Below are 26,914 nucleotides of genomic sequence, written 5' to 3'. Positions count from 1 at the left end.
CATCGTAGTCATCGTAGTTTTCACACTTCATGTGGGAAAAATGCTCATATGCCATGCAAAGAGCAGCATGTCCAGAAATTCCCAATTGGGGTTTTTAGCTGTGTCCCATAACAGCTGTCCTATAGCACCTTTAATCCATTTAATGCCAAGAAATACTTTATTCCAATCAGTAAATATTCAGCCTTTAAAACCAGTCTCCTAAATTCTGCCCCAGAACCATGTTAAGTTCGCACAATATCCCCTCAAACTCTCTAAAGTATATGTTACTCCAACGTTTCATATTCCTTATAGGTTTCTGTTGTGCCATGTACTTGTGTTTAAAAGTATCCTGTTCCCCTTGTGTGAAATACCTGATGTTCCTGTCATATCCCTGCTTTCCTATTTCAAACCGACCCCACTAATCATGAGGGCACATCCTTCCAAGCGTGGTCAGTTTTCTGGCTGTGCTGGGAGTTCAGCCTGCCTGTCCTCCAATGATCAGACTTGTTCTGACAGCCCCCCCCTGCACAGCCATTCACTGGGAAGATCAGTGTGCAGCTGTTTCTCCATACCCACAACTCTCTAAAACCCTTATGTAGCTGAGAGTAAAACCTATGTGATGATTTATTAACTAGTTCCCACCCAGGCCAATTCTGACATTTCTCTCCTTCATGTAAAAATCTGTATTTTTTTATTTGCTAGAAATTTACTCAAAACCAGCAAATATTACTGTATGTTCCTAGAGAGTGAAATGGCGATCGTTGAAATTTAAGTAACACAGTGACAATTTTTTTTTTTAAAAATACACTTGATTGAAGGAATTTAATATGTAACCCATTTTTTAGCTAAAATATAAAAGATGATGTTACACCAAGTAAATAGATACCTAACATGCAATGCTTTAAAATTGCACCAGCTTGTGGAATGGCTCCAAACTAAGGTACTTACAAATCTCCATAGCGGGATGCCTTTAAAATGTTTACAGGTTACCAGTCCAGAGTTACAGAGGTCTATCACTAGAATTAATGCTCTCACTCTCCACGTGTGGTGGGAACACCGTTTACATATGCGGGCGTGACCTACATATTCGTTCTCTTCTGCGTGCAAGCAAGAGGGGACAGGGTGCTTTTAAAAAAAATATTTATTTTTATATTTTATAAACGGTTCCTTAATTTCTTTTTTTTGATCAGTTTTATTCCTAACACAAGAAATGTAAACATCCCTTGTGCCCTTGTGATAGAAATAAGGCATGACAGGTCCTCTTTATGGAGAGATCCAGGGTCTAAAAGACCCCAAATTATATCTCTTCTACCCTGGAAAGCACAAGATAAAAAAATGTTGATTGCTGCTTTCTAGGGGGAAAAAATGGCAGCATTTACATCTGTCAGAGCCAGAAGTGACGCCATGACGTTGCTTCTCACCTCCCAGGGTGACAGAGATGGCCAGGGACCATCTGGTCCTCGGCTAGCTCTGTGGTAACACGGCGCCACCGTCGGATCAAATCTACAGCTTTCCGATCGCACAGGATGGCTTTTACATTGTAGAGAATTGCTGGCTGAAATAAAAAATATCTGGATGATGACTGTAGCTGCATTTACAACCACTTTAGGTCCCCAACAACTATTCTGCTACCATATTTTAGTATTCAAAGCTCATCAGTCTGACTTCTGTAAAGTGTATAGCCATATTTTTTTCGGTTTTAGAGAACGTAGTTATAACGGTTAGTGTCCCTGCTGGGGAGATTCACCTTCTTAGTGTCCTGGTGACCATTGTGAGAGGGAAATCTAAAATTTTTAATTGTCAGTAAAGGAAAACACTCTTATGTAACATGGTTTAAAAAATAATTCTCTTTACTTCGGAGAGATTTCTACTCCCCATGGTCGACCATGCTGTTGAGTCTTGGAAAGCAAATCTACCTAAAGTGACACGGAAAAAAAAGAAAAAAAAAAACATACTTTTTCCTACTCTATTTAAAACTAACCAATCTGGCTTCAGATATTCCTAAAAGTGCATGTAAAGCAATTTTTTATAAAATTTTTTTGCATCTTGAGTCACTTCGGGGATGTTTCTTCCTGCCCCATAGACACAGCAGGAAGATTCCTTCTCAGACCATTGAAAGATTTCCCTTTATCTCTTGTCCCTGTGACAACTAAAAATGTTGTATTTCCCATCACATACTGTACTGGAGACAAAGGTCAGCGGGACAAATAGTGAATGGGAATCTCCCCAGTAGGTACACAGATAAAAAACTGTTTTTACCTTTCCACTCTCTATACAAAACACATTTTTGAAAAGGTTTAAATACACTTGAAAGACCAACTTCAGCATCTTCTTATAACAGCCGACACTTTTTTCTTGATATCTGCATCCTTGTTTGGGAGATTTCTCCTCACTTTCTATTTATTGGGAGTCATACAGAATAGGAAATTAGAGGAAATACTGTACCCCCAAAAATGACATAGTCCACAGAAAATAATTTTTTTATTTTTTTTGCTGAGGAAGGTTTAGTGCCTCCATCAGGATTATATGGCTACATGTATGGTCAATTAGGGAGATTTCTCCTCACTTCCTTTCCAAGATTCACACAGAATAGGAAGTGAAAGGAAATCTCCTTAATAGGCAAACTATGTGCTTTCATGTGTTAAACAATATTGCATTAAGGCAGCCTATTGATTCTGAATAGGTGAATACACATAGAAAATATATAGTATCTCACAAAAGTTACTACACTCCTAAAATTTTTGTAAATATATTATATCTTTTCATGTGACAACACTGAAGAAATGACACTTTGCTACAATGTGAAGTAGTGAGTGTATAGCTTGTATAACAGTGTACATTTGCTGTCTCCTTAAAATAACTCAACACACAGCCATTACTGTCTAAACCACTGGCAACAAAAGTGAGTACACCCCTAAGTGAACATGTCTAAATTGGGCCCAAAGTGTCAATATTTTGTGTGGCCGCCATTATTTTCCAGCACTGCCTTAACCCTCTTGGGCATGGAGTTCACCAGAGCTTTACAGGTTGCCACTGTCTTGGCCACCGTGCTGCAGCTCAGTTTCAGGGTCTTGGCAGTCTTCTTATAGCCTAGGCCATCTTTATGTAGAACAACAATTCTTTTTTTCAGATTCTCAGAGAGTTCTTTGCCATGAGGTGCCATGTTGAACTTCCAGTGACCAGTATGAGAGAGTGAGAGTGATAACACCAAATTTACCACACCTGCTCCCCATTCACACCTGAGACCTTGTAACACTTGACACCAGGGTTGGGAAAATGGCTAATTGGGCCCAATTTGGACATTTTCACATGAAAAGATATAATAAAATATTTACAAAAATGTTAGGAGTGTACTCACTTTTGTGAAATACTGTATATGCACTAGTTTTGGAAAAGTAGTGTACTGCAAGCAACCCACATTTGTGCATTGTCGTGTTCTATTGACTTACTGAATATATGCATTGGGGGCCTTGTAAAATGATTTAAAGCACACTGTAATGCGCATATCTTCAGGTACCATGTGCATTGAAGTGATCGCTACTCTTGAGTGGGACAAAGCTGAAAAAGTGAGTTGAGTTAGGTTTCTAAATGCATTTTATTAAATAAGTCATTATGTGTTTCCTATTTTAAAGGTCACAGTCTGACAATCAACTCAATTTGATGCTGTTCATTCTTGGAAGCAGCCTTCTGCTTTGCAAAGTGCTAGTGATGGGACTGCTCTACAGCTGGTGGAAAATTCAGACAGAAAAGTAAGAATGGAGGCAAACCATGTTATGCTTGAAAGGATTAGGGCTTTTCATGTTGCAAGGCATCTGACCAGGGTGCCACTCTTGTGTTTTATGTTGCATTGTTAAAGGGGAAGTTCAGTCTTCCTTGGTTCCTCCTCTAACCCCATCAACATGCTAATGGTATTTTACATTTACATTTTCTGTGCATACATTAATTTAGACCTAGAAACATTATCAATGGATCTTTGTGCTTCTCTATGCAGTGCAGCCAGATCATGGCTGGTGGGAGGGGCTAGCAAGATGTTGTAAATGGCTTCCTAAAAAACATCACAATACCCGACTTCACTGTACCCTACTCCTCTCAAGAGCCCTAATCTCTGATACAGGGAGTGGAATGACATCAAAATGCCACATTGGTGGGTGTCAGTTTGGAGAAGTCTGAATTTCTAGGCAGGCTACATTTGCATGCAGACTGCCCTAGATAATGGCCACATGTGATGCTGAGTCTGCAGGATTTAAAAAACTTAAATCTAATAAATGCAAGGGGTGGCCAGGGACAGTAAGGCATAGGAGAAAAGTACTGGATGGTGCTGGATGTTTTCCATCCAAAAAAGGAGGCAGGCTTCATCTGACTTGCTGCTTCCACAGCTTTGCAAGACCAAAGGGAAGGCTGGAGCTCAGCTTTATATTTTTTACATGTTTCCATTACCAAAGCATAAAGAAAAAAATAATTGTTGGTTACCTTTTCAAGTGCCTTTTTTGCTTAAAAATCCGTACATTCTTTGTAATGCTTACGAGGGGGCTGTGGAGTAAAGCTTACCATAATTACCCCGTCTGGACTGTGTTCACTATTTTTTCATTATCAGCTGTAAACTAGATGTGAACGCAGTTTATCCTAACTAAGGGGTTAAACATTTACAACCTGCTCTCCTGCACTGTATGGCAATGATGTATAGCTTGGTCTGTGTGGGGACAAAGCCACTGTGAGACTTCAGAAATTCTTAGTGTCCACCATGAACACTCACCCTTACAAACATCTAAAAAGAAAAGGAACATTTTAACTTTTTTTGTTTAGGTATACTGTTTAAATGGGAACTAGGTTCTCTCAAATTTGACTGCAAATGTGGAAAAATGATTTTAAATGATTGCAACTAGGGTCAAAAAGAAACAATGGCCCGACCCAATATTGCAACGTTGACATGTGTTAGTAAAACTGATTGATATCATTGCAATTACACAATGTAGTTGACATTTAATGGGAAGACATTCTAGAAACAAAAAAGATGGACGAAAAGTGAGAGCGCTTTAATAGCATTTTAATTAATAGCATTAGCCAATGTATTCAAATAGGCAACAAAAATAAAAAAAAAATAAAAGATCTGGGTGGCTGAATTTGAATGCAAAAAGGCACAATAAAGAGAAAAGAAACCTGTCCTTTAAAAAATATAGGGCCGAGGGGACACCTCTGGCATTCCAATATTACAAAGAAAGAAAGAAATGTTAAGAGCACGATCAGGGCAGTGAAAATAGCTCACGAGAGACACATAGTGAAGGAAAGTAAAAAAAATAAATTAAACAAAAAATATCAACATAGCGCTTGAGTCCAATGAGTCTGTAAGAACAAATTAAAACCCCAATAAAATTAGTTGATCCTAAACAATCAGAATTGTCCTTAACCACTTAAGCCCCGGAAGATTTTACCCCCATTCCGACCAGGGGGTATTTTGCGATTCGGCACTGCGTGACTTTAACGGACAATTGCGCGGTCGTGCGACGCTGTACCTAAACGAATTTGGCGTCCTTTTTTTCCCACAAACAGAGCTTTCTTTTGCTGGTATTTGATCACCTGTGCGATTTTTTGATCACGCGCTATAAACAAAAAAAGAACTTTTTCGGCCAATTTGTTTTATGCTACCTATGTTTGATAAAAAAAATCGCAAAAAGCGTATTTTGATTGGTTTGCGCAAAAGTTATCGCGTTTACTAACAAAGGGATAGATTTCTGTCATTTTTGTTGTTTTTTTTTTAACGTGTAATGGCGGCGATCTGCGATTTTTTTTTGCGGTACTGCGACATTGGGGCGGACAGATCGGACCCTTGACTGACATTTTTGACACTTTTGGGGTTACCAGTGACATTTCTACAGTAATCAGTGCTATATATATGCACTGTTACTGTAAAAATACACTGGTAGTGAAGGGGTTAACTTTATTTGGGAGGGAGGGGCTGTGTGTATCCCTAGGGGCGTGCTTTCTACTGTGATTGGCTGGGGCTTGAGCTGTATGGACACTGATCAACGGATCTACATACTAGATCCGAGTGATCAGTATCCTAACAGCAAGGAGAATGACAGGTGGCTTGTTTACACAAGCTGCCTGACATTCTCCCTCTCCCCCGCCGATCAACGAGTGACCGGCGGACATCGGGTCCGCCGGTCACACGCGCGGGGGGGTCCGTGACCACGCGGGAGCGGGAGCGCGCCTCCGGGGGCGCGCGCTCGCTCCCTAGACCCTCACAAGCTAGTGACGTAGCCCTACGTCACTTTGCCTGTGAGGGGCTGACTGCCGACGTAGATCGGCGTTAGGCAGTCGGCAAGTGGTTAACCACTTCTGGCCTGAAGGGATTTAATGACCAGGCCATTTTTTGCGATTCAGCACTGTGATAATTTAATGGAAAATTGCGCGGTCGTGTGACACTGTACCAAAATAAAACTGATGTCCTTTTTTTAACCACAAATAGAGCTTTCTTTTGGTGGTATTTGATCACCTGTGCAATATTTTTTTTTTTTTTTGCGCTATAAACCACAAAAGAGCGACAATTCTGAAAAAAAGAAACAATATTTTTCACATTCTGCTATACAACATTCCCCAAAAAAAATTAAAAATTTTAAAATTTTCATCCTTTTTAGGCCAATTTGTATTCTGCTACATATTTTTCTTAAAAAAAAGAAAAAATCGCCATAAGCGTATTGAAAAAATAACAATATTTTTCACATTCTTTTATATGAAATTCTCAAAAAAAAATTTAAAAATCTAAATTTTTTTAACATTTTAGGCCAATTTGTTTTCTGCTACATATTTTTGGTAAAAAAAAAAAAAACCCAATAAGCGTATTTTGATTGGTTTGCGCAAAAGTTATTGCGTTTACTAACTACGGGAAAGATTTATGTCATTTTTATTGTTTTTTTTTTCTTTTTACTAGTAATGGGGGTGATCTGCGATTTTTAGTGGGACTGCAACATTGCGGCGGACAGATCGGACCCCTGACATTTTTGACACTTTTGGGGGGACCAGTGACATTACTACAGTAATCAGTGCAAAAAATATGCACTGTTACTGTTACATAGCTACATAGTTAGTCAGGTTGAAAAAAGACTCAAGTCCTTCTGGTTCAACCAAAAAAAAAAAAAAATGTTTTGAAAACCCAACCATACAATCCCATATACACAATCCTATACCCGCAGTTGATACAGAGGAAGGTGAAAAAACCCCAGCAAAGCATGATCCAATTTACTACAGCAGGGGGAAAAAATACCTCCCTGATCCCTGAGAGGCAATCGGATATTCCCTGGTTTAACTTTACCTAAAATTATTTTAGTACCCATGTATATTACATACACCTAGGAAAGAATCCAGACCTCTTTTAAAGCAATCTAGTGAGCTGGCCAGAACCACCTCTGGAGGGAGTCTATTCCACATTTTTACAGCTCTTACGGTGAAGAAACCTTTCCGTATTTGGAGACGAAATCTGTTTTCCTCACGACGTAAAGAATGCCCCTTGTCCTCTGTGTTGACCTTAAATTGAACAACTCAACACCAAGTTCACTATATGGACCCCTTATGTATTTATACATGTTGATCATATCCCCCCATTACTGTATTAATAACATTGGCAGGGAAGGGGTCAACCTAGGGATGATCAAAGGGTTAAGTGTGAGCCTAGGGGAGTGTTTACCAACTGTATGGGGGATGGGCTTGTGACAGGAAGAGAGAGGGGGGTGACAGGAAGAGAGAGGGGTGTGACAGGGAGAGAGAGGGGTGTGACAGGGAGAGAGAGGGGTGTGACAGGGAGAGAGAGGGGTGTGACGGGGAGAGAGAGGGGTATGACAGGGAGAGAGAGAGGTGTGACAGGGAGAGAGAGGGGGTGTGACAAGGAGAGAGGGGGTGTGACAGGGAGAGAGGGGGGTGACAGGGAGAGAGAAAGGGTGACAGGGAGAGAGGTGGGTGACACGGAGAGAGGGGGGGTGACAGGGAGAGGGGGGGTGACAGGGAGAGAGGGGGTGACAGGGAGAGAGAGGGAGGGTGACAGGGAGAGAGAGGGGGGTGACAGGGAGGGTGACAGGGAGAGAGGGGGGTGACAGGGAGAGAGGGGGGGTGACAGGGAGAGAGGGGGTGACAGGGAGAGAGGGGGTGTGACAGGGAGGGAGGGGGTGTGACAGGGAGAGAGGGGGGTGACAGGGAGAGAGGGGGTGACAGGGAGAGAGGGGGGTGACAGGGAGAGAGGGGGAGTGACAGGGGGAGAGGGGGTGACAGGGAGAGAATGCTTCTGGTACCTGAGAGGCCAGCCAGGGCAGGTCTTCCGTCACTGCAGAGAAATTGTATTCATCCACCAGCCTGGAGCTGCCTAGGAGCCAACTGATGAGGTCATGTGGGCGGAGCACTGTGACGAGGGTAGTAGCCGTCCATCGCACCGAGCTCCGACACAGACTGTCATCTCCTGCCTGGCCCTTGGAGCAGGGGGGGGCGCCAGCCGCCGGGGGCGCAGGCTGCATGGAGGATCTGTAAGTCACTGCGTCTGCTACACTACACTGCCAGTGATTTGGCCCCCCCCCTCGGCCTGCGCCCGTGCGGGCGCTGTTCTGGCCAACCCCATGGTACGCCCCTGCATTTGTTGTCTTTAAATTTTAAACAGTAAAGTAACACTAAACACTCACATTGTGTTCAGAGAAAAAGCCCATCTATGTGAAACTGTAGTGGCTCTCCCATGTCAGCTTACCCTGGTTCCAGCCTGGAGCCCTACACTAGTGATGGACAAACATCGGCCGGGGCGGTTCGCGAACGCCAGCCGCAAACTTTCTCAAAAGTCCGCGAACTGCGAGTTCGCGGCGGGCCCCGTTGACTTTAATGGGAGGCGAACTTTAAAAACCTTTAGGTCCTATTTGCAGCCACAAAAGACGTTCTCGCTGTGCACAAATAGTCCCAGCACATGGACAATGTCATAAAAGAAGTATTGCAATTGAAAAAGTTGCCCTAAATTTTTTTTATTTTTTTTTACAGCAAAAAATATATATATTTCTTTCATAAATCAGCCAGGACTGACAGCAGCCGGTAAATACATTGTCTAATACATATAGGGTCCATTCACACATCTGTAAAATGGGTCCGCATCCATTCCACAATTTGGCGGAACCTTTACAAACCCATTGTTTTTCATTTCCAGTCTGAAAAATTAGGCATGCACAGGATAAAGAAGTAAGTGTCGGCCATTCCAGGCCCCAAAAATTAGCCCACATGCGTTTACCTGACAGCTAAGAACATAGTATTCTGTGGCTGAAGGTACATTAGGCATTCACAGGATACAGAAGTAAGTGTCGGCCATTCCAGGCCCCAAAAATTAGCCCACATGCGTTTACCTGACAGCTAAGAACATAGTATTCTGTGGCTGAAGGTACATTAGGCATTCACAGGATACAGAAGTAAGTGTCGGCCATGAAAGGCCCCAAAAATTAGCCCACAATGCGTTTACCTGACAGCTAAGAATAAAGTATTCTGTGGTTGATGGTACATTAGGCATTCACACAGTATACAGAAGTAAGTGTCGGCCTGTATAGGCTGCAAAAATTAGCTCACATGGTTTGAACTGACAGCAAAAAACTTAGTATTTGATGGCTAGAGGTACGGTAGGCATTCACAGGATACAGAATTGATATCCAACTACTAAATACCTGGCCCTAATGTTTTTTTTTTTTCAAATATGAATTTTATTCAGGATTTTCCAACAATGCATACATGTAACATTTCAGCATAAAAAGCCATCTCTATTACAATAGTTATTATTACTTCCTTTTTTTTTTATATCTTATTTATCCTATAATCCTGTATTTTTTCCCACTTTTTTTTCCCCTTTCCCGTCCCACCCCAAAAAAAAAAAAAAAAAAAATTCTAAACCCCTATGAACCACGGCTGTCGATTAGGAGAAGTCATCTTCTCCTCAGATCTATTCTTCCTAACTTGTCCTATAACATATTATTACCCTCTTCAGAAACCATAAAGTGGTTCCATGGATCCCAAATTTTTTTGTATTTCTCCTGTCTATTTTGTGAAAAAGCAATTAACTCTTCCATTCTTCTCATTTCTTCTACTCTATTTATCCATTCTGCTAATGCGGGTGGTTGTGTTTTCTTCCAGTTGCCTGGAATGCATGCTTTAGCCGCATTAACCAGGAAGGGGATGATAGAACTTTCATATCTCTTTACCGGTATATCTGATAGATGTAGCAAAAAAAACCCCGGGTCCTCCTCCACCTTATGTTCCGTGAATTTCTGTATAATATTCCTGACTCCCGCCCAGAATGGCTTTATTTCAAGACAGGACCAGAAGATATGGAACACCGTGCCTATTTCTTTCCTACATCTCCAGCAATTATTTGTTTCTCTCGGAAACCAAGTATGTATTTTCTTGGGTGTGATGTACCATCTTGTTATGACCTTATAATTTAGCTCCTGAATCTTCGTACATCTAGCTGTCTTAAAAGCAAGTTTCAATATCCTCTGGACCTGGTCCCCCGACAAATCGATTGCCAAATCTCTTGCCCACTTTGCCACCCACGGGAGCTGCGGTTGTTCCTCTGGATTTATTAGCATGTCATAGGCAACCGATAGTGTGCGTGATATGTTCTCTGATTTTACACAGTAATTTTCAAATCTCGTTAGTTTTCTACCATAGCTACCCGGGTTTGATATTGAGACCAAGTAGTGATGTAATTGGACCGCTTGCCAAAAGGATATATCAAATGGTCCGTTTCTATCCACCAGTTGGTTTACTGTGGGCCATTTATTTTGTATTACAAAAGACGAGGCTTGTTCCTGCTTCCTTTTCCTCAATGTTGGGAACTGTCTAGTATCTAGACCTGGGGTAAACTGGGGATTCCCCAGAATTGGGAACAAAGGTGACTCTTTCTCTGTCAATTTATTATATGTGCTTGGTTGTGTACATACTCGAAGTGTGTTGCCAATTATTGGGTGTTGTTTCAGGTCCTTGGGCAGGGATTCATAACACCACAAAGCCCTTTTTAGGTCTACTTTCGTTTGTGCCTGTTCAATTTGTATCCATACTTTATTTTCTGATTGATGCCACCAGTCGAGTACTCTGCTCACCTGAGCTGCCTGATAATATATGTAAACGTCAGGGATTGCCAACCCGCCCCTCTCCTTTGGCAAGGATAAAGTTCTACGCGCTATTCTAGATTTTTTATAAGACCATATATATTTCAGAAATAGGGAATGTGTTGCCTTAAAAAAGGCCCTTGGGACTTTCACTGGTAATGCTCTTATCAGGTAGAGGAATTTTGGTAAGATCATCATCTTTAATAGATTACATTTACCAAACCAGGAATGCAACCCTCCCTGCCATTGTTCCAATAATTTCCTGGTCATATTCAACAAGGGTGGAAAATTTAAGTCATAAACTTGTGATAACTTTGCCGGTATATATGTCCCTAAATACTTTACTGCTTCGTCTTTCCATTTAAAGCAAAAATTGCTTTTCAACAGGTTAACTTGGTTCGTTGGCATCCCCACCCCCATTGCCTCTGATTTTCCATAATTAATCTTTAGATACGACATGGTCCTAAATTTTTTGAACTCCTGAATCAGGTTTGGCAACGAGATTCCCGGGTTCGACAAAGAAAATAGAAGATCATCTGCATATGCAGCTATCTTGTATTGCTTTCCCTTTATTTTTATTCCTTCGATATCTTGGTTAAGTCTAACCCTACACAAGAAAGGTTCCACTGTCAGAGCAAATAGCAAGGGCGACAATGGGCAGCCCTGTCTTGTACCATTGCTTACCGGAAAAGCTTCTGACAGGAGCCCGTTAACTTTCACCCTTGCCGTTGGTTCTGTGTATACTCTCGCTATTCTGTCCAGCATGACCTTTCCTAAGCCAATGTAACCAAGCACCGAGAACAAAAAGGGCCATCCCACACGATCGAATGCCTTCTCGGCGTCCGTGCTCAGGACTACACAAGGGATTTTTTTTTCCTTCACTACTTGTAAAATATTCAATATTCTTGTAGTATTATCTCTTGCTTCCCTCGATCTTAAGAAGCCAACCTGGTCTAGCTGCACTATGCTCGGGAGGGATCTTGCTAGTCTATTTGCTAAGATTTTAGTATACAGCTTTAGATCTATATTTAACAAAGATATGGGTCTATAACTACTACATTGTGCTGGGTCCTTCCCTTCTTTTAATATTAGTGAAATGTGAGCTGTAAGCGTGTCCCTAGACAGCTTACCCTCTACATCTGTTGCATTATACAATTTTTCCAAATAGGGACCTAAGATATGGATCAATGTCTGATAATAGCTTGTTGTCAGGCCATCCGGGCCAGGAGCCTTCCCCTGTTTCATTGTTTTTAGTGTTTGTTGTATCTCCTCAATGGTGATCTTAGTCTCTAGATATTCTCTATCCTCCTCCTTTAATTTGGGAAGTTGTGATTGAGCTAAATAACTTTCCATATCTTTTTGCCTAGGTGACGTTTCTTTTAAATTGTATAATGCAGTATAATAGTTTTCAAATTCCCCCAGTATTTGTGCTGGTAAGGATTTCTTAATACCTTTTGCTGTAGTTATATGGGGAATATATGACCTTGATTTCTGTCTTTGTATGGATCTAGCCAACACTTTTCCACATTTGTTACCAGATTCATAATTTAGCTTATGCCCTCTTTGTATTGCGGCCTTCGCTTTAAACTGCAGTAAGTCTGTTATTTGCCTTCTGACTGATTTTAATTCTGCTATTGTTTTGTCTTCTGCGCTTTGTTTATGCTCTATCTCTAGGGTCCTAAGTTTTTCCACAAGTTGTGACAGCTGTTTATTCCTTTCCCTCTTAATACGTGAGCCGTGTTTAATAAAAATGCCTCTAACCACTGTCTTATGAGTCTCCCATAACGTTCCTATGCTACAACTAGGCAGATCATTTATCTCAAAAAAGGCTTTCATCTCTTCCTCTACTTCTTTTAATATCTCCTCTTTCTGTAATAAGCTCTCATTTAGCCTCCACATATTCCCCCTCTGAGTAGGGTTTATTCCTAGGCTATATATTAGCGTTATAGGTGCGTGGTCGGACCACGTGATACTTTCTATTCCGGTTTCTTTCACTGCCTGAAGTTGCCCATGTGGTATAAAAAAAAAATCAATTCTGGAGTAATTCTTGTGTGGTATAGAGAAAAATGTGTAATCCTTTTCGGATGGATGTTGCAGGCGCCAAACCTCAATCAATTGGGCCTCATGTAAAGCTTTTAAAATCCTTTTATTCATTCCCCCTGTAAGTGTTGAGGACCCTGATGAAGTATCCATTTTTGGTGACATAGGAACATTAAAATCCCCACCTATAATTAGTTGGCCTTCCGTAAAATTTACCAGTTCACCTAAAGTTCTATATATGAACCTATCTTGTCGGTTATTCGGTGCGTACACCGTTGCCATTGTAACTTGTATATCGCCAAATAATCCTTTGACAAATAGGAACCTCCCCTCAGGGTCCCGAACACTATCTTGAAGGGTCCATGGAATCTCTTTTGCTATTAATATGGATACCCCCCTTGACTTCGATTTTGAGTACGTAGAATGATATACATATGGGAAGTGTTTATTTTTTAAAAAAGGTAGTTTATCTGTCCTGAAATGTGTCTCCTGTATGAAAGCCACACTGGTGTGCAAACGTCTCAAATCTGTCACTAGCATATGTCTTTTCTCTGGTACATTTACCACTTTAACGTTATATGACACAATTTTTAAATCCTCCATCGACAGCCGTGGATCACTAAATACTCAAAAAAAAAAAAAAAAAAAAAAAAAAGAAAAACAAAAACCACCCCTTCCCTCTCCCTCTAATGATGTGTAAGAGATACCAGTCCTACCCTAAGGACCGCTTCTCTCTCCCGTCACCTTGGATAAATATTTTATCCCTATTTCACACGGCACTTTATGGGTGCCACCTGTGTGACTTTCTCCGTGGGTCGATATGCCCCGGAGTGTTCCCCTGCGGGCTCTCCCGCGCCCCCTCCCGCTCGATCTATCTTCGATCTTTTAATTTGTAAAGCCCAAGCCAATTTCCCCTCACTCCAAGTAAAGCCTCCCCCTACCCCCGTCTCCCGCCTAGGGATACAAGCTATAATTACAACCTGAAGGGGGGGGGATAGAGAGCAGAGGAGTGGAGAGAGCAGAAGAAAGTTAAAAAAAAAAAAAAAGGGACTTAATATTCTAGATCTGTGCAATCAAAATATAAGGGAGGTCCAAAAAAAAAAGAGGAACCATCCTTAAAGTGAGAGAGAAAAAAAAAAAAAAAAGGGGGACTTAATATTCTAAATCTGTGCAATCCAAATATAAGGGAGGTCCAAAAAAAAAAAAAAAAAAAAAGGAACCATCCTTAAAGTGAGAGAAAAAAAAAAAAAAATTAAAAAAAAAAAAATATATTTTCCTCCTCTCTCCCCCACCCCCCCCCCCACCCATGGCAGGCAGAGGGTGGGGACACTTAACTGCCTCCCCCCTCTCCCTCCGCCCCCCCATACTATCTCCTCGTCCCTTCAATGTCCCCAAATCCCGATATGTAACAGTTCGTATTACTCTCTTCCTCTTATTATCCTATATATAGGGGTTTCCCCCAGATCTCATCACATTTCCTCACCCCGCCCCCCCCCCCTCCGTTAGGTGAGGGCAATGGGAAATAGGCGAGAGTTGGTGGGGGAAAGGGGAGGGACCCCAGTGCCCGGCTAGCCTTATAGCCTCAGGTGAGACCACCCTATACTTGTGTCCACCTCTGGTTTCCCTCTCCCTCTCCCTCCCATCCCCACCCACGTCCAGCCCCCCCTCCCACTCCCTAAAAAGAAAACAGCAAAAAAAAAAAAAAACAAAGAAAAATTACCACTAGCTGATAACATAACTATACAGCAGAATCTCTCAAGGCTCTTGCGCCAGCTGTTTAAAACAATATACTACAAATATTCAGAATATGTTACATAATACAAGTGTGCTAAGTCGAAGAGGGGGGGAAGGGAAAAAAAAAAAAAAAAAAGGGGAAAATTTTTATCTTATGTGATCAAAACATAGGGGAGGATCTAAAAAACCCCTCCTTCAAGTGGAAAAAAAAAAAAAAAAAAAAAAAAAAAAAGGGGAAAATTCTTTATCTTATGTGATCAAAACACAGGGGAGGATCTAAAAAACCCCTCCATCAAGTGAAGAAAAAAGAAAAAAAGGAAAGAATTTTTATCTTATGTGGTCAAAACACAGGGGAGGATCTAAAAAAACCCTCCTTCAAGTGCAGGAAAAAAAAAAAAAAAAAAAGGGGAAAAATTTTTTATCTTATGTAATCAAAACATAGGGGAGGATCTATAAACCCCCTCCTTCAAGTGCAAAAAAAAAAAAAAAAAAAAAAAAAAAAAAAAAAAAAAAAGGGGGGAGAAATTTTTCTCTTATGTGATCCAGACACAGGGGAGGATCTAAAAAACCCCTCTTTCAAATGCAAAAAAAAAAGAAAAAAAAAAAAAAAAAAGAATTTTTAAAAAATTTTGAAAAAAAAAAAAAAAAAAAAAAAAAAAAAAAAGGGGGGGGGAGGAAATACAATTTTAAAGGGACATTGATCCTCCGAACATTCGGACAAAAATGAGGGACAAGCCATAGTACTTAGAACACTCAGAGGAGTTCCCTAGTTATTACAGTTCTTCAGGGTCTACTCCTCTCTTTCTTGTTCTCTCTTCTTGCTGTTGTGAAAACTCCGTGCCTCTTTCCCCCGGGATTCGACCTAACCAGTTTATCACCTCTATTGGGTCCGACTCTATGAATCGGAAAAAAGCCCCTCTATCTTGATAAGTTTTAAGGTTAAAGTAACGGCCGTTTCTACTAAATGTCACGGAAAAGGGGAAACCCCATCTATATGTACACCCCGCCTTCCTCGCCAAATCTAGTAGGGGTCTTATAAGAGCTCTTCTCCGTAGCGTCCCTTTGGATAAGTCTGAATATATTTTCACTGGCATTCCTTCCACCAATAAATCCCTAGTTTCCCATGCTGCTCTCGATAAAAGTTCCTTATGCATATAGCGATGTATCCTGCAAATCACATCTCTTGGTCTCATTAGATCTGTTCTTCTGGGGCCGGGGGCTCTGTGAATCCTCTCAATTTCGAAGTTTTCCGGATATTTTTCCTTCAAAACTTGTTTAAAGATCCCTGTCGCTAATCCTTCCAGTTTTTCACTACTCACCGACTCCGGTATCCCCCGCAATCGCAGGTTACTGCGACGACTCCTATTCTCTATGTCCTCAAGTTGCAGTTGTATTATATCTTCCATTTCTCTCTGGATGTCACTTTTTACCTCTAATGCTACAAGTCTTTCTTTTATCTGGCTTGTGGAGGCCTCCTGTTCTGCTAAATGAGTTTTAATTTTTTGTAAATCTTTTTTGACTCCTTGTAGTTCCTGACGCTGTTTTTCCTCCAGCCTAGTTATCATTTTTTCAATGTCAGCTTTTGTTGGTAAAACTTGTAGCATTTTTTTAAGTTCAGACATCTGTGTGGAAGTCTGTGTAGGGGTACTTGGAGCTGACGACTCTCCTTTTCTAGATCCTGGGCTATTTACACTATTCTCTGAATTCGGGGAAGTGAGCAAAGAGTTAGGCCGGTCACTAGCTTCTGGGCTTACTGATGCCATTTTTGCGCCTTCGGCCGATTTCTGGCTGTTGGTAAAAAAACGACCAATTTCACCTTCCAGCTTGCTAGTATTTGTCTTTTCTGTATTTTTCCTTCCTTTCCTTCTCTTAGTGAGGGTCATCCTTTCCTTTCCTGTCTTTCTCTTATACTAGCCGTGTGAGGGCCTTTATTCTCTTGATATACCACCAAATAATTCCAGAAAGATCAATTTCTAGCCGCTAGAGTTTTAACCAGACTCTTTCAGATATTAGCCTATGTTGATTCATTCCCCTTCCATTTAAAGTGTAAAGCCCATAACCGCAGTGACACTTAACATATTACTTTGCCTTAATTTCCACAGTACACAGATCACAGTACTCACGGGACCCGATCCCTCCCGAGGATCCAATTTTACCAGCCGGCTTTCTCCTGTCTGCTTTACTTATCCTCTTAGTGCTGCAGCTTTTAAAACGAGCTTGCCAGGGTTTTTAGAGGGGTCGTGTCTACCAGGGCACTGCAGCTCCTCTTGTGGACCCTTCCAAGGTCCTCCTGGGGTCCGCCGCGGTAGATAGCCTCAGAGTTCTCCTTCCCTCCACTCTGCTGATAGTACCTGGCTGATCTGCCGGCGAGACCTTCCCGGTCTAGAGCCTTCCGTTTTGCGCTTCTAGGTCCCTTCACTACCAGGGCGGAGCTTGGTGGAAGCAGCAGGCGGATGACGGTGCCGTTCAGGGTTTACCGATCCCGCGGGGAAGCCCGCCGATCCGTTCCTCTTGGCCCGCCCTCTACCGCTACCTCCTTTCTCCACTCGCTCCGTGGGACCTTCCTAGGAGAGCGGCTTGTCCGTGGCTTAGTAGACCGCTATCCCTCCTTGGCGGCTGGCATGGATTCAACCTCCATGTAAGATCGAGCAGGGAGAGGTGCACGCCACCGCTGAGAGCCTAGCTGAGCGCACTCACATGGCTACTTCCGGGCCCCGCCCCCTCCTGGCCCTAATGTTAAAGAGACTGTAATAGACCCTAAAACAACATTGGAGCATTTTAAATGACTTTTGTGGACATTGACCAAGCGATTTCTGTGCAACTGCAGCCGATATCTAACTGTCCCTAAAGCAACCACAGGATACCTGGCCCTCATGTTAAAGAGACTGTAATAGACCCTAAAACGACATTGGAGCATTTTAAATGACTTTTGAATGACTTTTGTGGACATTGACCAAGCGATTTCTGTGCAACTGCAGTCGATATCTAACTGTCCCTAAAGCAACCACAGGATACCTGGCCCTCATGTTAAAGAGACTGTAATAGACCCTAAAACGACATTGGAGCATTTTAAATTACTTTTGTGGACATTGACAAAGCGATTTCTGTGCGACTGCAGCCGATATCTAACTGTCCCTAAAGCAACCACAGGATACCTGGCTCTAATGTTAAAGAGACTGTAATAGACCCTAAAACGACATAGGAGCATTTTAAATGACTTTTGTGGACATTGACAAACCGATTTCTGTGCGACTGCAGCCGATATCTAACTGTCCCTAAAGCAACCACAGGATACCTGGCCCTAATGTTAAAGAGGCTGTAATAGACCCTAAAACGACATTGGAACATTTTAAATGATTTTTGTGGACATTGACAAAGCGATTTCTGTGCGACTGCAGCCGATCTCTAGCTGCCCCTACAGCAACCACAGGATACCTCTCCCTAAGCTCAAAAGATACTAGACCTATACCGAAATACCAGCCCTGAGAAGGACTTTTGTGGACATTGACAGAGCGATTTGTGACTGCAGCCGATCTCTAACTGCCCCTAAAGCAACCACAGGATACCTGTCCCTAACCTGAAAAGAGACTGTAGAAGACCTATACCGAAATACCAGCCCTGGAAAGGACTTTTGTGGATCTTCACAGCGCTATATGTGTCTAGCAAACTCTCCCTGATGAGCACAGCAGACCTCTCCCTACACTGGCAGAAAACAGAATGTGAAATGGCCGCCAGGTCAGGTCTATTTATACGGTAGGGGGACTGTCCATGTGCTGGAATGTTTCAATTGGCTGTCCCGTTCCACCTGACGGCTGTGTCATGGGCCAAAGTTCTCCCCAATGTAAATAAATATGGCCGCCGCGAACGACGCCATGTGTCCGAAAATTTGGCGTGTAGCGAACAAGCAAAGTTTTCCGCAAACCAACGCCGGGCGAACCGCAAGGCCATCTCTACCCTACATATGGGAGAGTCACTACGGTTTCACATAGACGTGCTTGTTCTCTGAACATAATGTGAGTTTAGTGTTACTTTGTTATCTTTTCATTTTAAACAATAAACGGTGTTGCACTAGGAGGCTGTGCGCTCTGTCTTTTCTATTTACAGCATGTTTAAGGAGAGTAAAAAAAGATTCCCCAAAAATGTTCTAAATACATATATATTAAAAAATGAAAGTCTGAACATATTGCCCCATAAAGGATAGCCAGGGAAAGTTGGTTTCAAGTACAGGCAGTCCTCGGGTTACAAACTAGATAGGGACTGTAGGTTTGTTCTTAAGTTGAATATTAAGTCGGAACAGGTACATTTTTTAAAGCGGAGTTCCGGCCACAAAATCGACATAGTCGATTTTGGGCCATCCGCTTCCTATTTGTCACCTGAAAAAGAAATGGGTAGTTACGATTTTTTTTTTTTACTTACCTTGTAATTGCAGAAATATTTACTCACCTTTTTTCCACTTCCTCCCTCGGCCGCGCGGCCCGCGCCGTCGCTTCCGCTTTGCAATGATTCCTGGGAGCTGAACGTCATCGCTCCCAGGAATCAATGCGCCTGCACCGGCCCCGGCGTCAGTTCCGGTTCAGGCGCGTCATACCTTGCTAAACAGCTTCGGGGCATGCCCAGAAGCTGTGCAGGGATGACGCTGCGGCCCCGGAAGTGACGGCGGGGCTGGTGCAGTGCACCGTGGGACCGCAGAGGACGGAAGAGGACGCAGAAGAGGATCGCGCTGGCTTCAAGCTGCCCACACCTGAGATGGCAGCGCTGGAGAAGAAATTTTAAAAGTGAGTATTTCTTCTAAAAGGTAAGTGCGAACCGGGACAGATCAGAGGCTAGTGTAATGTACTAGCCCTGACTGTCCCGGGGGTATGTTCATTGAATTTTTTTTTTGTGGCCGGAACGCCGCTTTAAGTGTAGCCCAGCCAAAAGAATCATTTTTACATTTTTTGGATAGAATAGGGAAGGGTTAACACCCCTGTAACATTTTTTTGCTGTCTCTACCCCTGTTCAGAAGATTTCACCTCACTTTCTGTCCCTATGACAACTGTGAACAGAAAAGCTTACTGCGCTACCCTTTTAGCTAGTGAACAGCTCTTGGTATGGGTTGTTGATTAACAAAGTGCAGTAAAGTGAATAAAAATAAATAAATAAGTAAGTATGGATCACTCCAAACTTAAATGTAAAGTGCAATAATACCCATATAAAATAAAATGAAATAAATACAATAACAATATAAATATCAAAGAATGGTGCAACAACAGCATACATTAATACTATGACTTAAATAGTGACAGTCCGTTTATCGTGACTAAAGTGCAAAGTGCTGGATAAAAGTCTCTTGTGCAGATTTCAAACGGTGGTGACTCCTGTGACCCTTTGATCACCCTCCAGTGCTCGAAGGTAAGGTATCCCACTTACCAGATATGGTGGATTCTTATGGCGTACGCCAAAAAGAATCTATAAACGCTTGTGTGTTTCTCCTAACCTCGGATGGTCCGGTTCTGTGTTTGGCCCATAGGTACTCGGGATAAACAAGAAAGAGAAATGCTCCTCATAGTGTAGAAAGGTAACGACCTTTATTACTCGAACACATGCATAAAAACACACTCTTCATGTAAAAAACACATCCAATAAAAGTCCTTGAAAACTGTGATAAAAAACTCCAGAAACTCTTGTGCAAATATCGCAAAGGAAAACCGTGATAGGTCACAGCAAAAAGTGTGGGGTACCCATATGGATACTAGTACCGCTGCTGAGCTTCCATAGTGCCTCGCGGCACGGTAAGTCTGGACGCTGTGTAATCACCGCTGGGTTCGCCGTACCCGGAAGTGGTGTGGCGGCGTGCGGTCCAGCGATAGCTCAGAGCGAGGCAGCGTGCGTACCAACTTGACGCGTTTCGTCAGAGATGTGACGTCTTCGGAAGTGGTACGTGCGCTGCGTGTCAGCTTGGTTTTATGCGGAAGGATCAAGGTTCAGCCCATCTTGATCCCGCCTCAATAATTTATGCAAACCGGAAGTAATTCATTGAATCCGCAATCTAATTTCTATGTACATAATATTGAGGCTTGATGCGGATAGCTTATTTTGGGTCGGCCTAAGACCATTTGTTTAAATTCATCCCGAAGCCATTTTATTACTATTGTGCCATAATATATATATAAGGATCTAGCAATTACTTCTGCTATGGGGGCGAAATATGCCCCCAGTGTTGCTAATATTTTCTTAAGCAAATGGGAACATGAAGAAATATTCCACACATTCAATCAGAATCTTTTAATTTACAAACGATACATCGACGATATTTTTATTGTGTGGTCCGGAACAGAGGAGTCTTTAAAAGTTTTTATGGAAAACATGAATATTAACAACTATAAGATAAGTTTTACTGGGACATTCAACAAACATGAAGTAAATTTTTTAGATTTGACCATTTACATCAGAGAGGGGAAATTTTATACCAAAACTTTTTTTAAGAGTACAGACCGCAATGGATACATACCCACCCACAGCTGTCATCACCCTAGATGGATTGAGGGAATCCCAAAGGGCCAGATGTTACGAATGAGAAGAAATTGCAGGGATGACAGGGATTATATTGAGCAGACTAATACCCTCATAGAAAGATTCTCAGACAAAGGATATGATACACAAAAACTAATCACATTGCGAGATCAAGTAAAAAATAAGGACAGGACCACCCTTTTGCAAGATAAAAATAGGGCTAATGATCCAAGCACCAGCCACTTTAATTTAGCTTTTATTACACAGTACCATAGAAATTATAAACAAGTAGAAAAAGTCTTTAAACAACATTGGCACATATTAATGAGGGATAACACCCTAAAAACTATACTACCACCAAAGCCACAATTCATATATCGTAGAGTACCTAACCTAAAAGATAAGTTAGCCCATAACATTCCTGACCCACCAAGGCGGATGGTATCCACCTTTTTGGATTTTAAGGGCTTCTACGCATGCAATAAATGCAAGGCATGCAACACAGTGAGAACAAGGGTTAGAAAACAAACTTCCTTTGTTTCTCACGTCACTTCTAAGGAATATGAAATTAAAAAACTAATAACATGTTCAAGCACCCATGTCACCTACCTGGCCACATGCCCATGCGGTCTGCAATATGTAGGCCGCACTACTAGAAAACTGAGCACAAGAATAGGTGAACACCTGGGTAACATTAGAAGAGGATATAAGAAACATACCCTCTCCATGCATTTCAGGACCCATCACAATAGGGACCCCTCATTATTACGTTTTTGCGGCATAGACACGGTAGATCTACATTGGAGGGGAGGAGACAGAAAAATCGCAATATCTAAAAACGAAACTTTTTGGATATGTGAGTTAGGCACATTACAACCTGGTGGAATGAACAAAGATTTAGACATAAACTGCTTCATAACAAATTTTTAAATAGAATAAGGGGTTTCCAATCTGAAGTAACTTATTTTCAAATGCTATTAATATAAATGGACATATACTTTTTTATCATTTTAATATTTGCAACACACCAAGGGGTTTATAATGCAAATAATGTAAGGGGATTTATATATTATATTTTATCAATACTTATTGCACATTGAATAAATTCCTTAGTGTATTATAGTAGGCCTATTAATATTGAGCGAGCTATTTATTAATTAAACCTTTAGTGTATTGTAACATGTTTTATAAGTATAATGATAATGATGTAAATTATTATTGTTGGTTAAAGAGTGATTTAGTAATTATGAATGTAATGAGAATCGATTATGCTCCATACGGAAGTAATTGCTAGATCCTTATATATATATTATGGCACAATAGTAATAAAATGGCTTCGGGATGAATTTAAACAAATGGTCTTAGGCCGACCCAAAATAAGCTATCCGCATCAAGCCTCAATATTATGTACATAGAAATTAGATCGCGGATTCAATGAATTACTTCCGGTTTGCATAAATTATTGAGGCGGGATCAAGATGGGCTGAACCTTGATCCTTCCGCATAAAACCAAGCTGACACGCAGCGCACGTACCACTTCCGAAGACGTCACATCTCTGACGAAACGCGTCAAGTTGGTACGCACGCTGCCTCGCTCTGAGCTATCGCTGGACCGCACGCCGCCACACCACTTCCGGGTACGGCGAACCCAGCGGTGATTACACAGCGTCCAGACTTACCGTGCCGCGAGGCACTATGGAAGCTCAGCAGCGGTACTAGTATCCATATGGGTACCCCACACTTTTTGCTGTGACCTATCACGGTTTTCCTTTGCGATATTTGCACAAGAGTTTCTGGAGTTTTTTATCACAGTTTTCAAGGACTTTTATTGGATGTGTTTTTTACATGAAGAGTGTGTTTTTATGCATGTGTTCGAGTAATAAAGGTCGTTACCTTTCTACACTATGAGGAGCATTTCTCTTTCTTGTTTATCCCGAGTACCTATGGGCCAAACACAGAACCGGACCATCCGAGGTTAGGAGAAACACACAAGCGTTTATAGATTCTTTTTGGCGTACGCCATAAGAATCCACCATATCTGGTAAGTGGGATACCTTACCTTCGAGCACTGGAGGGTGATCAAAGGGTCACAGGAGTCACCACCGTTTGAAATCTGCACAAGAGACTTTTATCCAACACTTTGCACTTTAGTCACGATAAACGGACTGTCACTATTTAAGTCATAGTATTAATGTATGCTGTTGTTGCACCATTCTTTGATATTTATATTGTTATTGTATTTATTTCATTTTATTTTATATGGGTATTATTGCACTTTACATTTAAGTTTGGAGTGATCCATACTTACTTATTTATTTATTTTTATTCACTTTACTGCACTTTGTTAATCAACAACCCATACCAAGAGCTCTTCACTAGCTAAAAGGGTAGCGCAGTAAGCTTTTCTGTTCACAATCCTAGATCACTAATTTTTAGTGCACCTGATTACATTGCAGCTTCCCACAGACATTATTTTGCACTCCTTGGCGCGAGTATTTCCATATCACCTATGACAACTGGATTTTGAAAATTCTGAGTTTTTGTGGAAACAAGGATTGGCGCTAAAGCTTCAGTGGTGACACCTTTTTCCCATGATAACTCCTACAGGAGTAAATTTCCCTTCCTAGGGGGAGATTTCTCCTCACTTCCTGTTGTCTCCCTACGTTTGTAAATAGGAGTCGTTTTTAAGTTGGATGTTTGTAACCCGGGGACCGCCTGTAACAGGGAGGAGGCAAATTTATTACATTTTTTCCACAGTATTCACTTTGGAAAAGAAGGCGTATAATAAACAAGACAGTAGAATTAGCAACACAGCAAGCAATGTACCTTTGTGGCGAACAGAAGCAAGTGTTCTTAAAAAAACTTGAAAAGCATAATGTGAACAAATCACCAGGGCCAGATGGATTACCCCTGTGAATCCTCAAATAACTTAGCCAGATGATTGCTAGACAGTTATTCCTATTCTTTAGGGACAGCCTACTGACCAGAATGGTAACAATGGACTGGCAGAGAGTCAAAGTGGTTCCAATATTCAAAAAAGGGCTGTATCTGTAAGAGATCCATACTAGGCCAGTCAGCCTTACATCAATAGTTTGTAAACTATTGGAGAGGATGGAGAGGATGACAAGGGACCACATTCAAGAATTTGCCAATGAACATATATCATTAGTGGTGACCAGCTCGGGTGTATGAAAGATCGTTCTTGCCAGACCAACCTGTTAACATTCTATGAGGCAGTGAGCTGTAATCTGGATAGGGCAAAGCCTGTAGATGTAGAGTATCTTGATTTCACCAAAGCATTTGACATGGTAGCCCATAAAGGCCTGATTTGAGGTATGTCGGCATCACAGAAAGTGTATGTACCTGGATAGAGAATGGGTTACAGGAGCGCATCAAACGGGTAGAGATAAATAGCGTAGCTTCTGAATGGTCTGGAGTTGTAAGTGGAGTGCCCCAGAGCAGCCTGGGATAAAACCAGTTTTACTTGTTCATACGGTAAATGATATAGAGGTTGGTATAAATAGTTCTATCTCGGTATTTGCAGACAATTCAAAGCTAAGCAGGGCAAAAACTTCATATAGGATATAAAAATGTTATAAGACCACCTCAATAAAATAGAGGGGTGAGCAATTACAAGGCAAATGATGTTCAATGTAAGGAAATGTAAAGTGATGCACTTGGGGGCTAAACTATTAGGATGCAATAAAAAGGGATATACACAAGTGATAAATCCATAATTCCACCACTTTACAAAACTCTGGTTCAGCTGCATCTTGAGTATGCTGTTCAGTTTTAGTCACCAGTCCTCAGAAAGGTTGTGCTGGAATTGGAGAGAGTCCAGAGAAAGGCAACTAAACTAAAAAGGGGACTAGAGGATCTCAGTTAGGAGGAAAAGCTAAACACATTTAGCTTAATTTTGGATAAGAGAAACTTAAAGAGGAGAAAGGATCGCAATATATTACTATATCTAAATGGTGAAACTGTTCAGTCTCAAGTTGTTCAAGAGGACACGTAGTCACTCAATGAAGTTGGACGAGAAGCAGTTTAACATTGAACTGCTTAAAGGGTTATTTGCGGTTAAAACAGGTAAAGATTTGGAACTCCATACCACAATCAGTGGTGTCAGCAGAAAGCATCAACAATTTAAAAACTTTTTGATAGGCATCTTAGTGTAACTAATATACGGGGATATGGGAACGGTTAGAGACATAAATGCATATACACACCCACACAGGTTGAACTGGGAGGACTGAGGTCTTTATTCTACCTTACCAACTATGTAAATGTATACATGTGGATTTATCATGTTTTTAAGGAAAGATTGGACTTTCATTTGGTGGTAAATGTTAATGGATATCTCCTGATTTTGTTTTAATATGAAAGAAAAACTGGCCCAAAATAGTAAAAAAAAATGTTTTTAGGCTGTATATTGTTATAGCATTACCACAACCCTCCAAACAAAACTGCTAAATAAATTCTGCTACTCCCTGATTATGTGTGGAGAGCAGAAGGCAGGGCAGCTCTAGACAGTGGGAGACACAGTAGCTTTGGATGGAGGACAGGAGAGCTGCTGGAGTTACCTTTTTCAAGTGTCCCAGTAGATGATTGGTTGCTAGGACGGCTCTTCACCCAAAAAACCAATCACCTGCTGGGACACCTAAATAGTTAACTCCAGCAGTCCCCGTCCTTCATCCAAAGTTGCTTTGTCTCCCAATCCCTGTCTAGCATTGTCCCGCGGCTACTGTGCTGTGATGACAGCGGCAAAGAACAGTCTCCTAAATGGCGGAACCGCTGTGGTCCGGATGGGACAGTCACTCAGTCCGCATCCAGCCCCCGGTCTGCCATTTAGTGATAACTGTTTTAGAGGTTACAACTAGCTATATTTATTGGTGCATTAAAAAAGTGTTTTGAGCATAAAAATACTCCTATTTTGCATCTTATATACATTTGTAGTATCGTATATGTTGGTTGGTACCTCAAGCCAAGGGAGTGGGGTGTGGGACTTTTATGGCAGGTAATTGATAATATCACATTAAATCATAGAATATTTATTGAAAAATAAGAGAGATATTTACATAAAGTTCATATTTATATAATATACATTTATATAAATAAAATACATTTGTAGTGTGCTATATCTGCCACATGTACTGATATGTATTACTTAATCTGTTTTCTTGCAGATTGAAACATGAATCGTTTCCTTTTTTATCAGCTGAGCAACTCTTGCGCCCTGAAGACAGATATGAAGAGCCAGATAGTGGTCCCGACTATATAAATTATGTTTACAGGGGACAACTTGAACAACCACACTGGCAGGAATGACCTACCAGGCCATACTTAAAAATAATAATTTGAATATGATATTACAGAGCAATAAAATAAATAGTCATGTGAAATATTAAGCACTTGAATAAAAATTTGCCTTTCAGTCATCTATTTAAAAAAATAATATAAAAGATGAAATGGTGTACTGTGAAAAAGTAAGAACTCCCTTGGCATTAGCCAGTACTGCGTCTTTTAGCTCAAAACTAGTTCATGTAGGCATTCTATGAGAA

General features: G+C 41.3%; 1 protein-coding gene across 1 annotated transcript in view; it reads left to right on the top strand.

Annotated features, from left to right (window-relative positions):
* LOC309546566 (triggering receptor expressed on myeloid cells 2-like) overlaps positions 1–26,683 on the top strand; it is a 37,178-nt gene extending 10,495 nt beyond the window's left edge. Inside the window, exons 3-4 of the mRNA XM_082246316.1 lie at positions 3,612–3,728; positions 26,540–26,683. Coding sequence (XP_082102442.1) covers positions 3,612–3,728; positions 26,540–26,681 — 259 coding nt within the window. The 3' untranslated portion in view covers positions 26,682–26,683. The remainder of the gene's footprint in view (positions 1–3,611; positions 3,729–26,539) is intronic.
* The last annotated feature ends 231 nt before the right edge of the window (positions 26,684–26,914 follow it).

This window comes from Pelophylax lessonae, assembly GCF_965119305.1.
Source record: "Pelophylax lessonae genome assembly, chromosome: 2".
Classification (NCBI taxonomy): domain Eukaryota; kingdom Metazoa; phylum Chordata; class Amphibia; order Anura; family Ranidae; genus Pelophylax; species Pelophylax lessonae.
Note: the sequence above shows the minus strand (reverse complement) of the source record. Positions and strands in the feature narration are given on the sequence as shown.